Genomic DNA, 12,502 nt, shown 5'->3' on the forward strand with positions numbered 1-12,502 from the left:
GCCCTCCCCCAACAACTCCTCACCCCTCAAGCAAGGCCAGCCTTGAACAAAGCACACAAGTTTAGCCTTGTGTGGGAATACTTGAATAGATTGAAGAATTCTTAGTAGAAAGTCAGAGAAATATCTACTGGGAATTTTAAGTGCCATATATAAATCCATATTAAAGGAGTAGACCAGATGACCTTGAAGTCTTTTCCAATCATATTTTCACAAAATAGTTTCCCAAATAATCTGCAGATACAGATATGAGTAGAGTTCAATTTGCTTTTGGAAAGGAGAAGATTGCATGCCTGTAGCTGAATTAGGGGGTAAATCACAACTGTCTAAAAAGACTTATTAGTACACATTTATTAGTAATAATGTTTAATTCATTCTCTGACCAGCACACTGGTTCTAATGAAGGAACCAGTCAGTGTGCAGGATCAGGTTTATTTCAATGTTCAGGAAAGAAGCCTGTTCAAGAGTCACATAAAAGACTTTAACAAAGAATCACAGTTAATAAATCATCAGAAACGTAACTGAAGTTTACAATGGCTGGCATAACACTTGTATAAAACATCAGGATACTTACTGGGAAGAGCTTTCCTCTGAAAAAGAAAAAAAAGAAAAAAAAAAGGTTAGCACAAGAACAGTTTCCTTAGCTGATTTAACATTATTTGAAATATTTGTTCACAGCTTCTTCAGCTCTTTAATTTCTAGAAACAGTTGCTGAATCAAGGTTTTCTTTGTGATAGTGAATTTAACAGAAAAGCAGATTAGGTTGCTTTCAAAAGTAATTTAACTTATGAGTGAACATGAACTTTAACAACAACTCTGTTGGCCAGTCACTCTCAGGCAGTAGACTTTCTCAGACAGAGACATTTGGGCACCCCCCTTCCTGCTTGCTGTGCTGAACTCTACAGGCACTAATGTAAATGCTGTGAAGTTGCTCTGTGTCAGCCACGTACTGTGGTAATTCTTAAAAGCGAGTTTTCTCCATGTGTACTTTCACCACGACCCAGAAGAGGGAGCCGGTAAGTTCACCTTAGTCAGAACAAGTGTTAGCTGTTCAAACCTTAACCTATACAAGTTCACTAGTGTTGTAGTTTTTATGTTGTCTTTCTTTGCAATCCCCTCTCAAACTAGGACAAAGAGGCCCTAGAAGCCAGGGTTGTGCTTGGTACTGTACCGAGACTGCTGTTTGGTAGCCCTAAGCAGCTGCACAAACATCACCACTCTTAATGTATCTTTTGCAGTAGAAGTAGGCAGAATAAAAATGTCTGCAGAATAAAGCTAAAGCTGCAATACTCGTTAGCTTCAGTACCATGGATTTAGGGCCTTCATGAAAAGGAGGACATGTTACAGTCAGCAGAAATACAGCCACTTTCTTGACACAGAGAGATAAATTTTATTTTACTTACTTGTAAAGTAACCCTTTTTTTGGGCATAAAATACTCCAAGGCCACATAATGCCATTACCAGAGCCACAAATACTACAGCAGCAATTATACCACTTACATTAAGGTCATCTGTAATTATAAAAAAAAAAAAAAAAATCCAATTTTATAAATTGGAAAAGTTCCCTTGGCTAGATTTTCCCCATAATTGCTACAGGCACTATTTGTATTAATAGGTGGACTTTTGCCCAAGTTGTATAAATAAATTATGAACAATTAGATGTCGATGAACAGTCTGAAAGTGTTTTTGCTATCACATTAACTTCAAATCCTTACTCCAAGTCAAAAGTAGAGAAAGAATAAAAGGGGTCAAGAGGTGCATACTCCTTATTTTATCTTTCCCAAATAAGTACTATTCAAGTCACATGTCTCTAAGGACCAGTATCTTGAAATCTTTAAATTTTAAAGTCTATTAGAATGGGTATTTTCATGTACGGGTAGTTTGACTTAAATAATCAAAACAGCTGATGACAGTGTTAGGACACAGTCCTGAAGAGCTTTTCATGCTGATGAGTTATTTAAAATTGAATGCTTTTTATTTTTAAACAACAAGACTTTTACAATTCAATATACTAAGGCCACAAAATATTTTAGTCCAAGTATCTAAAGTTAAATTCTACATTGTGCTATTGAAAAGTCTAGCCACTTATTTTAAAGGTGGTGAGTCATGCCCATTTCCTGATATAATGCCCAAGACCTTCAGGCAGTCATCCATTTTCAGAAGAACATCAATAACAAACCTATGAAAATATTTCTGCTTATCTGACCAATTACTTATTTGAATCGCAACTTCAAGCATACATTACTATATGGTTGGGGATTTTGCCTCAAAGCTTATCAGTTTGTGTGCATTAGTTGACAGCAACTTGGGACTGGATGAGTATTTCCACGATAGAGGAATTATATCTTGGCTACTTGTTATATCTTGGCACTTGCTTATATCAAGCAGGAGTGCATTAAAAGCCTTGATACAGTGATTTTCAACTACATGCTAAGGAAGCACCAGACAACTGTTTTCTGGAATACCTTGACAGCAACTATTAAAGCAATTTTGGTTAGGATCTTTTAGAAGCTTCAAGTATTTCTATACCAATTTTCTTCCCAATCAAATGTGCAAGAACTAGTTTTTATTTTGCAGAAACTCTCATACATTTTGGGTTACTATGGATTCTGCCCCTCCAGCCTTTGCTAAATTCTTTATTTACTAACAAATACTACACTTTACCTACATTGTGCAAATAGAAGGGAAAGAGGCAGCATTTTTTTTTGTTTAAGATATACCAATCCTTTCAGCTTTCCTCTGAAAGGTATGAGTCATTATTTTCAATTAAAGAAGTGTTTCTGATCTGTAATACTAAGGTCTCACAGGAATTCATCTCGAAAGGGAGGCTATTCATAAAGAAAGAAAGAAAAAAAACCACAGTAGCCTGGTAGATTATGCTGTACAGCTTCCACAAAAGCATTCTGAAATAATAAGGACCTTATATAGATACTACCATTGTATGAATTTCAGTGTTTTGCAAGTTAAAGACTGGCTACTGCAATAATTCCAAGGTACTCAAATATCTGCTTTTCTATAAAATACATTGGGCTCTATTTGTGCTTTAAAAAAGAAACTTGAAGTAGTCACAGCAACTACATAACAGGCACTCATAACAAGAATATTTGTTTATGGCATTTTGGGGGAAGAATAGTGAAAGGATATAATTCAGTCTGGTCTTAGCTTTCTAGTTGTATCATGCAATAAAATCATTCCTATTGCAAGACTGTTTTGCTTTGACATACCAACTTGCATTCGCTTCACTGAGCATTTCTGAGATAATCCAATCCCATTAGAGGCTTCACAGAAATACTCTCCAGTGTCATTCTTTGTAACTGTGTTAAATAGCTGTTAAGACAGAGTCCAAAACCGTTATCAGAATGGAACAAAAATTCAGAATTTCCTGTTGGATAGAAATTGAAATGTCAACAGTTGTTTTTTCCAAAATCTGAAAGAAAGTGAGAAATCCTGATCTCAGTTTGACTTCATAGTTCACTTCCCTAATCACATCCCCTGGCCCCTATCTTCAACTACTGATGCATCTAGAAGACCCTTTTGGGCATTTCAGCTAGATGGAAGGGTATCTACAAGGTGTTTCTTTTTCAGGGGATCAGTTCTTTCCCACAAAATGCATTTTCCTAGATCCGCTCCAGTTTCAGAATCCTTGAAATCAAAACATTTTGTTCATTTAATGAAAAATGAACCATCTGATATGTATAAGCTTTCCCATAGAAAAAAAATAGACCATGTTACAGAAATTGCACTTTCTATGAATTATTTCAATGGAAAAATGCTGAACTGCACTGTTTATCAAATATTATTGCCATGAAAATTAAAGTGATCAGTTCCAGTGTTTCTCTGGTTTTTTTTTGTTTTTTTTTTTTTTAATAATTACACCTGCTAACTTTTTTCCCTTTAATATAACCTATACTTTAAGGCTAAGATTTTTCAGAAGTGATTACTGATTTTGAGTAGATCCACAGCACCTCTCAAAGATTAGGCATCTTTCGTTTCCAAATTTGATCATCCACAAGAGTAGGGTGCCTCTAGAATGACATTTTACTTCTGAAAGATCTTAGCTTACAGTGCATCATGAATACTTTAAAAAACAAAAACAAAAATGAAACCTTAAAGAAGGATCAGCTAAGCAGGAAAAAAAATAGTAATAATAGAAGGCTAGTTCTGGGGAAAAAAAACCCACCACCTTGTGCTTACTTACAGCCTCTACTCACTCCCATTGACTTCACCAGTACAGAACTGGAACCCTTAAATACCATTGAATTTCATAGATTCTAGACTATCCTTAGTGCTGTGCTCCCTATTAAATTATAGAAACTGCTATTTTAGATTTTACAGAGCTGTTGAATATATCTCTGTTGACATACTGACAGATCATTTTCACCTGGAACTGGTTAGCTAAGTGACAAGGTGAAAAGTGTCATTTTTTTTCTGGATTCTGCTCATTAATCATTACTGCAGCCTTACAATCCACTCAATTTATTTCACTCAACCTCTAAGGTTTGCCATGTGTCTGCAGCAGAGAATACCTTATGTATTTGTTAGCACATGTTTCAGCATGACATTCATCTTGGATTAAGACCACTGTGCATCACTGTACTAAACATTAAAATCAGTCTTCTTAATAGTTGGTTATTACAGTCTTACCAGAGTGCCTGACTTTTTATTCATGGTGTAAGTTATATTTGCTGCTCTAGCACCTCCTGTTCCTGTCTTTTCCAGCAAGGCAACACCGTTTTTATACCACTGGTACTCGGATGGAGGAGAGCCTTCAGTTTCTTTACAGCTCAGTTCCACTACTGTTCCAGTCATTGCAGAGCTGGGTACCTCACATTTCGGAATGGTTGGAGCAACTGCAAAATGAAAGTTACTCAGTCACATACGTGCTGTCTATGTGACAACGGTTTGACAGCCATTGATGATCAGAAAAGCACTTGAGTACATGCTTAACAACTTCCACGTTAATGAACTGAGAGGGGCTCTGGAGAAGGGCAGGGCCCTACTAGGTCGTTCTGCTAAGAGCACAGTAACATTTGTGAGTTGCTAAATGCAGTGGAAGACAGCAGCCTACTCCCGGCCTCCTCCACCACATGCTGCGCCATCCCGTCTCTGCTCTGTACGCTCTTCCAACCCCAGGTAGTTTGTTCCAGCCCACTTCCTCAGTGGAGCCTCTTGCTCCTGGACAGAGGAGCAATGTCTCAGGGAATCTGGAGTCCAGCATTTTTTTCCATTAGTATTTAAAAAACAAAAGTTAGGAGGAGGAAACAAGGTTTTTTTGTATTAAAAAAAAAAAGTCTACTTTTTTTGAAAAGTGATTGTTGGAAAGCATTACCAAATTTGACTGGCCAGCATCACAGCCATTGTGAGAGTCTCAGGCCAAAAACAATTGTCTATTAACTTTACCAAAAAAACCAAACAAACAAAAAAAACCCACCCACAAGAAACAAACAACTCATGAGTCACCTACTTCGTTAGTCTTTTTCCTCCATAGCTCTCTGAGCAGTGTGTAAGGAGTTCAAATGCTCTCCGCAGGTTTTGTTGGAGGATTCAGAGAAACTTCAGTCGGGTTCTGCCATGACTATTCTTACTTGTTTGTCCCTATACAAGTCTCTCTGCCTGCAAGTACAGATAACCCTTTCTGCATCCCGGATGCAGGACTCCATTCCTTCTGCCATAAAAATGAAGGTCTCTTTTCCAAATCATATTTTTTTTATTACAGAAATAACTTATTTTTTTCTTGGCTGACTTTAATGAACCATGCAGATCTATTCACCCTTAGTTTTCTTCTACATAGCTTCAAGTCACTCTCCCCCCCTCCCCCCTAAAAAAATTATGAATACTTTAAGGTGTCACTTTCTTTTAAACTTAAAAGATTCACAAACAAAGAACACTAACTCCCATTAACTTTCAATAACAGTGCAAGAGAAACTCACAGAACTTCAAGCTCTTAGATTGTAGCTTTAAATCAAGAAGCTACATTCAAAAAAAAAAATTCTGTTGAGAGGAGAAGGAGGAGGAAAAAAAAAAGTGTGATTACCTCGTTGTTGAAGCTGGTCAGAAGTTCATGAATGTATCTTTTATGAAGAATTTTGAGACTTTGGTTTTAATTAAAAAATAATTGATATTTTCTGTAGATAAAACAGTACAGACATTTCAAAAGCAAGTATTTTCTTTCCTTCCTATGAAGGAAAAAAAATAGCTACCTCTACCACTCATCCATGAGGAAAAAATGGGAGGGACAGTGTAAGAGTACTCTTAGTATTCACTCTCCCTCCTTTCCCAAGCGCAAGAGTCAAGATTAAAAAAAAAAAAAGTTACTGTCTCTCCTGTAAATAAAGTCCACAGATTGCTAGCTGGCATTGCACAGACACTGCAGCAGTTTCTTCTGCTAAAACAGGAGGAGACTGTAGCATCTTGGAATGAATTGCTGCTTAGAAACATTTGGTAAGCTAACTGTTGACAGATGCTGCCTTTCCAGTGCCAAACACCATGATCAGCATATCTAGATTCTCAGCAACATGAATGACATCAGTTTTGGTAGAAATGGTCATTTCACCAGGATATAAATCAGCATACTTACTAAGTTTTGACAACTACAATATACATTTATATCCTTAAAAAATAGTTATTGTTAGCATTTGCAAGCAGCCAAAACCCCCACATTCCTTGGTCCTATATTTGCAAAATGCAGGTGTGCATTTTACAAAGTTCTTCTATGAACTACATTGTAGAGTGAGTGTGTGTGTGTGCACACGTGTGTGTGTAAGAATAACCCAAAGAACACCCGAAAGGCACACACTACACAAACAACCTTACTTTTAACACTCCCTGCCATCTTTCCATTTCTTTACAGAAGCCCAGGTAGTAAAGTTTGTTCATACCCAACACTGTGAGCATAATAGTAGCCTCTCTCAAGTGTTGGCCATGTTCACTCTTTGCACTAATTTCACAGCGGTAGGTCCCAGAATCCTTTCTGGTCACATTTCTAATATGGATTCCTGTATTCAGCATCTCTGCTCTGTCTTTAAGATCACCTTTAAGAGAGAAGAAATAGGTATTTTCCAAAAATGAAGCAGGGCCCGCCCCCTTCCTCCCCACCCAGCAGAAACATCCGTCTCATCAGCTTGTTTTGAAACAGTCATTTTTGAATTATTGTTCATTTACTCAGTGTTAGTTATCTAGCACCCAGCAGCAATATTTAATTTCACCCCCCAAGACAGTAAGACTCTTCTACAGACTGATCTACTTAATCCAAAAAGCTCAGCTCAAAACCCTACATCTGTTATACAGTTTCTAGTTGGAAGATGGAATACTTTCTGCAGACTTTAAGAAAACAGGTAGAGCAGTAGTCAAATGAAAAAAGTAGATCGTTCTCTGTTCAGAAAGATGGCAATCACTAACGTAACTCCCTTACAGAATTCTGAGTGAAGCCACAGCAAAGTATTTGGGATTTTAACATAGCAAGAAAACTTGATGGATTTAGTAAAGATATTGTCATCAGACTTCTTGCAAAAAAGCAATGAGGTTTTGTTTATTCTATAGCTTTTTGCGAAATTACTTGTACGTGTAGAACCAAGAGTTCTAATTGCTATACAGGAATAAAACAAGTCCATCAGCAAAACCAGCACATCTTGCTAGCTCTGCAAACTAACAAACATCTGTAGCTTTATTTTATTTCTCAAGCTTCATTTATTGTGTACAAGGTACCAGAGACCCATATTTTCCTCAATACATAAAGCTGAGTCATTTTAAGAACATTAAATAGAAATTCTACTTCTAAAAAGAATACAAGTAACTTAAAATGTACTTCTGAATTTATATTTTATGTATAGACAAATTGCTGCATTATTCATGTCTAAGCCTCCAGCTCTACAGGATCCTTCAGAAATCTCTTCATAGGACAGGAGTGCAAACCTTGCACTAGTTTTGGGGGTTTATGTTTCCGTGCAATTTAATTTTTGGAAAACTTTAAAGAACATGCACTGCCATTTTTCTTAGCCTCAAGTTTTATGGTTTTACTATATTTAACTTCATTAAAAAGGTAACTAACCATTGAGGATTAAAAAAAAGAAAAAAAAAAAGCAGCATGTTTTTGTGGAGAGGCATTCTTTTCCTCAAAGGACAACTGTTCAGTCATAAGAGTCAAAAGCTTTTTCATTCACTTATTTTCCCATCTTATTCCCCAAGAAGGGGCCAAGATTCACATCAGAGATGACACCTTAAGCCATCAGTCTAAGTTTGCAGTACTGTACCTGTAAATTCACCATTGTAATAAACAAATGAGACTCCCCGAGACTGGATTTTCTTCCATTCTATTCTTAGACTTGTCTCTTTTGAAAATTTGTGCTTGCAGCTAAGAATAGCCTCTAGAAAAGAAGAGCAAAAGAGAAATTAGGATTTTCAGTATTGTGTTTGCTACACATTCAGGCTCCATGAAGTTAATTATCCCTCTTCAAAAGGACTTGAGCAGACAGCAAGAGCCAAATCCACTTCTCAAAGTGATATCACCAGACCTTCTCCAGATTTACACAAATGCAATGGGAAACAGAAGTTAGTAGTGTTCCCACACTTCAGTGGCCTTTGGATCAAACTTCAGGTGTTGGGGACTAGACATTCACAGGTTGGATGAGCAGATACCGTCCTACTACCATTGTTTTATATTTAACTAATTTTGTCAGTTAGCAGACCACAATTAAAAGAAGAATCTGAGCTTGTTACTGTCAGTATTTTGTGAAAACTACTGTTCTGAATTCAGAACAGTAGTTTGACTAATGTAAAACTTGACTGTACCAATACAATGGGTTAAATGTTCCCCAAAGTAACTTAAATATTTAGTTACAATTTCATATTGGTTACCTCTTATTTTTCTTCAGTTCTTAAGTAAACAAGGTTCATACAACTGTTAACTTTGTCTGTCCCCTCAGCTTTCCCTGACTTACGTGGAGTGGACATCACCAATCAGATTTCACACAGAGGCCAAGGTCTCAAGAGAGAGTTACTGATTTTTTACTAACGTTGCAGTAACTGGGTAGGGAACAGACTTATGCTAGTACTCCTAATGAGGAGAGGGTCACACTGGGAACTCGGCTGTTCTTTCCCTCCACCTCACAGCAGGGCCTCAGCATATGCAACTGGTAATATGTAGCTCAAACCATAACTGTGGTCTATGGTCAAGCCCATAATTATTATGGGGGAACTGAAGAAGAGGGAGGGAAGACATCACATACTGTATAGGTGAGTTACTGGGACACAAACCCGAGGCTTCAGTAGTTCCGCTGCCTGTGGAATAGCATGATGGAAAATAGTTATTTATTGAAAAAAATAATAATAATAAGTCAAGGTATTAAGAATGAAAATTGTTGGGAGACAGAAGAATGAATCCAGCCACACATCTGACTGGTTCTGAATCTCTTCATTAATGAAGTAGGGCTTAATATCTCCCAGAAACATCTGTGTAAGATCATCCATCTATTGAAGCAGGTCTGCATACTTGTCCTCACTGTCAATCATCTTTTCTTTAGACTAGGAAGAACTGTGCCTTTTATAGTTAAAGCATTGGACCCTCTTATATGCAAGAAGATAGTAGAACAGGTTATGCAAGTGACAACACTAATGAGACATCCATCGACATCTGAGGGTTTTTAATAATTTTCAGGATGAAGTACTGCAACAGGGGCAAGACCAAATGGCAAAAAAATATTGGTCACCAAGAGATAAAAAGCAGTGTAAGGGTGGTCAGGGCCCCAAATTCTTACAGCATAAGAGAGCTGAAGTACAAAAGCAGCCCTTTTTTACTGTAGGCCTGGAAGAAATGGGTTAATATGACATGACTGAAAACAGAAATCATTTCTATGATTTGGATTTGTTTTATTTTTTCAAACATTGTGAAAGAAACCAGTACAATATTGGGCTTGCTACCTTTAGACTGCCCATCATCCAATATAAGACAGAGTATCATTGATCAAAGATCTTTTCATTTTTCGTGATGTCTGTCTAGCTTTCAGGAGACAAACATCCACTCAATCCACATTAACTTGCACCCTCAATTCCAGTCTCAACAAACAAGGCTGAAAGGTGATTAAGAGCTACCAGCAGGTCTACCCAGTCACCCTCTGAGTCTGATTTTCCGGGTCTGTTCTGTGGAGAAACAAAAGGCTTCAAAAAGACCAGACTGGTAACCCTGGTGATATCTTATACAGAAGAAATGTCCAGACTTGAAAGAAAAGTCATGAGGCAGGAGGGTGTTCTCTGCCAGAAACATGTTACACGCACACACAGGCTGCTTTGCAAAACATGCTGTGCACTCAGGAAACCCAAGGTTCCTGACTTCAGGTTGAGTGGATGGGTGGAGGCTTCCTGAATCTTAAGATTTGCTAAAGTTTCCTTTCCATTTTGTTTTTGTATCCTTCTAACAAAGAAAAACCATCATTCAATTTCAGCTTGCATTTGCTGCTGGCCTTGTGACAGTTGGCTGAACTTATGAGCTAGTCTATATTAGCTAACTCAGGCATGGCTCACTTGAAGTGTTCTCAGCTTAGCAGGTCACCTCTGCCTTGAATGAACTGTCCCTTCCTTGCATGCCACATTTTTTCATTTCAGAAAAAGCTAGTATTGATGCCACTCCCATTAACTTTATCCAGAGAGAAGGAACAGATTGAAAGGAGTGCACTCAGAACAGAGACAACGTAATAAACCCCTCCTTATTTACAGTTCCCCTCTCCTCATTGAGTCTATTAATAAGAGGAAAAGCAGAAGCATTTTCCAGAGCAGGGTTGCTTGATTTTCATTAAGGTATACTCAGAAGAGGCTATGCGTCAGCACAGGCTCTACCAGGCCTGGAAAAAAACAGTACATCACACTTGTAGTTATTTTTCCATGAGTGCTCAAGAAAACTCTAGGGCCTCTGGGATCTTGGAGAGGCCTGGACAATGTTTACTTTAGATTTATATCTGGTCTGGAGGCTATTGTTTGATCAGTCCTGCTCTAAAGTAATAGGAGTTAGAGAAAAGAAAAATGCATTTCAGGTCATTTACTTGGAGAGCTGAGTCTATCCTTCAGCCTCTAGCATTCCTGTAAGTGCTGTTACATAAAAAACAGAAGAAAATTCAACAGAGCACCTGAGCAATGTTAAGCTAGTCTCACTATCATACAAATAGCAGAAAATGAAGTACAAGGTATATATCATATAACAGAGAAGCTAATCAAGCTTTAATATTACCTGAAGAGCTTCTCTCTCCTCTTGCCTGTCCTCAGTTCTAAAGGTATTCTCTTTTCTTCCCCAAAAGTGACAAGAATACTTTACAGGAGCCCAGCTGACAGCTTCAAAGGCCACCATATTTCATTATTGCCTTGAAGAGATGAGGAGACCCTAGAGCTCAGCAAGCAGTTCCAAACTCCCATCTCTCTCCATTCAAGCCAAATACAAAGAAAACAAACAAACCAACCTCGCACACATACTACTAGGATCTCCTTCTCATCCATCCAGCAAACATCACCAAATTTTCCTCCCTGCCCCCCTTTAAGTCCTCTAGCCCAATTATGAGGAGAAGTCGTGTGTGATTTACACATGTATCAAAAACAGCCACTAAATTGTAGTTACTGTCAATGGTTGATTTACAATTGTTCCCTCTTTATACCCTCACTTCTCTGCCATATAATGTAATTAATGCTTCTCCTTTCTATCAGTTCCCAACATTTTAGGTGGAAGGAAACCAGAGAGAAGTTACAGAGTGGGCTATCAAGACTAACAAACAGGCACAGAATCAGAGAGTAGTTGGGGTTGGAAAGTACCTCTGGGATCATCTAGTCCAGCCATAGGTCAAGCAACAGAAAATGGGGACAAGACTAAGATTACATGAAGAGCCAATGGAGAGAGTAGAAGCAGGAATGAGGAATACAACCTTAATGTCTGCACTGCTTCTGTTTGCATAGCTTGCATGTATTATGTATATATTTAAGCATAGTGATGCCCATACCATACCTTTAAACTCCTCTGCTTTTACATTTTTGTTATCTGTTTCAATGGAAATTCCAGTCACTTCATGATCTGCAAGGGGACACAAAAAAAGGCCACAATTCAGCAACAAACACTATTATTGTCATAGGTACTTCAGCAATAATAACCAGTATTTTCAAGCCTTCCTTCCACAGGACAGAATGGATGCTGTCTACTAGAGACAGCACTGGACTGAGAGTCAGAACTACATGACTGGCCATGTGGGTGGCCTTGAACAATTCACCTTTTCCTCTCTATGTCTTGGAACATGTAAATGTTGTCAGGCTATTGTAAAAGAGAAATATTACAATTTTTTACATGTGACAAGTTCTATCCATTTTTTTTTTAAATATTTTCAGCATCCTTAAAAAAAAAAAAAAAAGAGAGAGAGAGAGGCCTGCATGATCTACAGTACTCCAACTGTGGTCCTATAAGGACCTTTAACCATTGCTCCACGGCTTACTGAAGCCATGATCATGTTAGCCGAGTCCCCAACACCATAGCAAAAGTTCA

General features: G+C 37.8%; 1 protein-coding gene across 2 annotated transcripts in view; it reads right to left on the reverse strand.

Moving 5' to 3' along the window:
* The window catches only part of JAM2 (junctional adhesion molecule 2), a 33,141-nt gene that overhangs the window by 1,712 nt on the left and 18,927 nt on the right, over positions 1 to 12,502 (reverse strand). Inside the window, exons 2-8 of one of the 2 annotated variants that reach the window (XM_067299582.1) lie at positions 11,975 to 12,040; positions 8,247 to 8,360; positions 6,876 to 7,028; positions 4,642 to 4,847; positions 3,222 to 3,324; positions 1,401 to 1,508; positions 572 to 587 (exon numbers count right to left, since the gene is read on the reverse strand). In XM_067299582.1, the coding sequence (XP_067155683.1) occupies positions 572 to 587; positions 1,401 to 1,508; positions 3,222 to 3,324; positions 4,642 to 4,847; positions 6,876 to 7,028; positions 8,247 to 8,360; positions 11,975 to 12,040 (766 nt within the window). The remainder of the gene's footprint in view (positions 1 to 571; positions 588 to 1,400; positions 1,509 to 3,221; positions 3,325 to 4,641; positions 4,848 to 6,875; positions 7,029 to 8,246; positions 8,361 to 11,974; positions 12,041 to 12,502) is intronic. The other variant, XM_067299586.1, reaches the window with a different exon arrangement.

Source organism: Apteryx mantelli, chromosome 1, assembly GCF_036417845.1.
Source record: "Apteryx mantelli isolate bAptMan1 chromosome 1, bAptMan1.hap1, whole genome shotgun sequence".
Taxonomy (NCBI): domain Eukaryota; kingdom Metazoa; phylum Chordata; class Aves; order Apterygiformes; family Apterygidae; genus Apteryx; species Apteryx mantelli.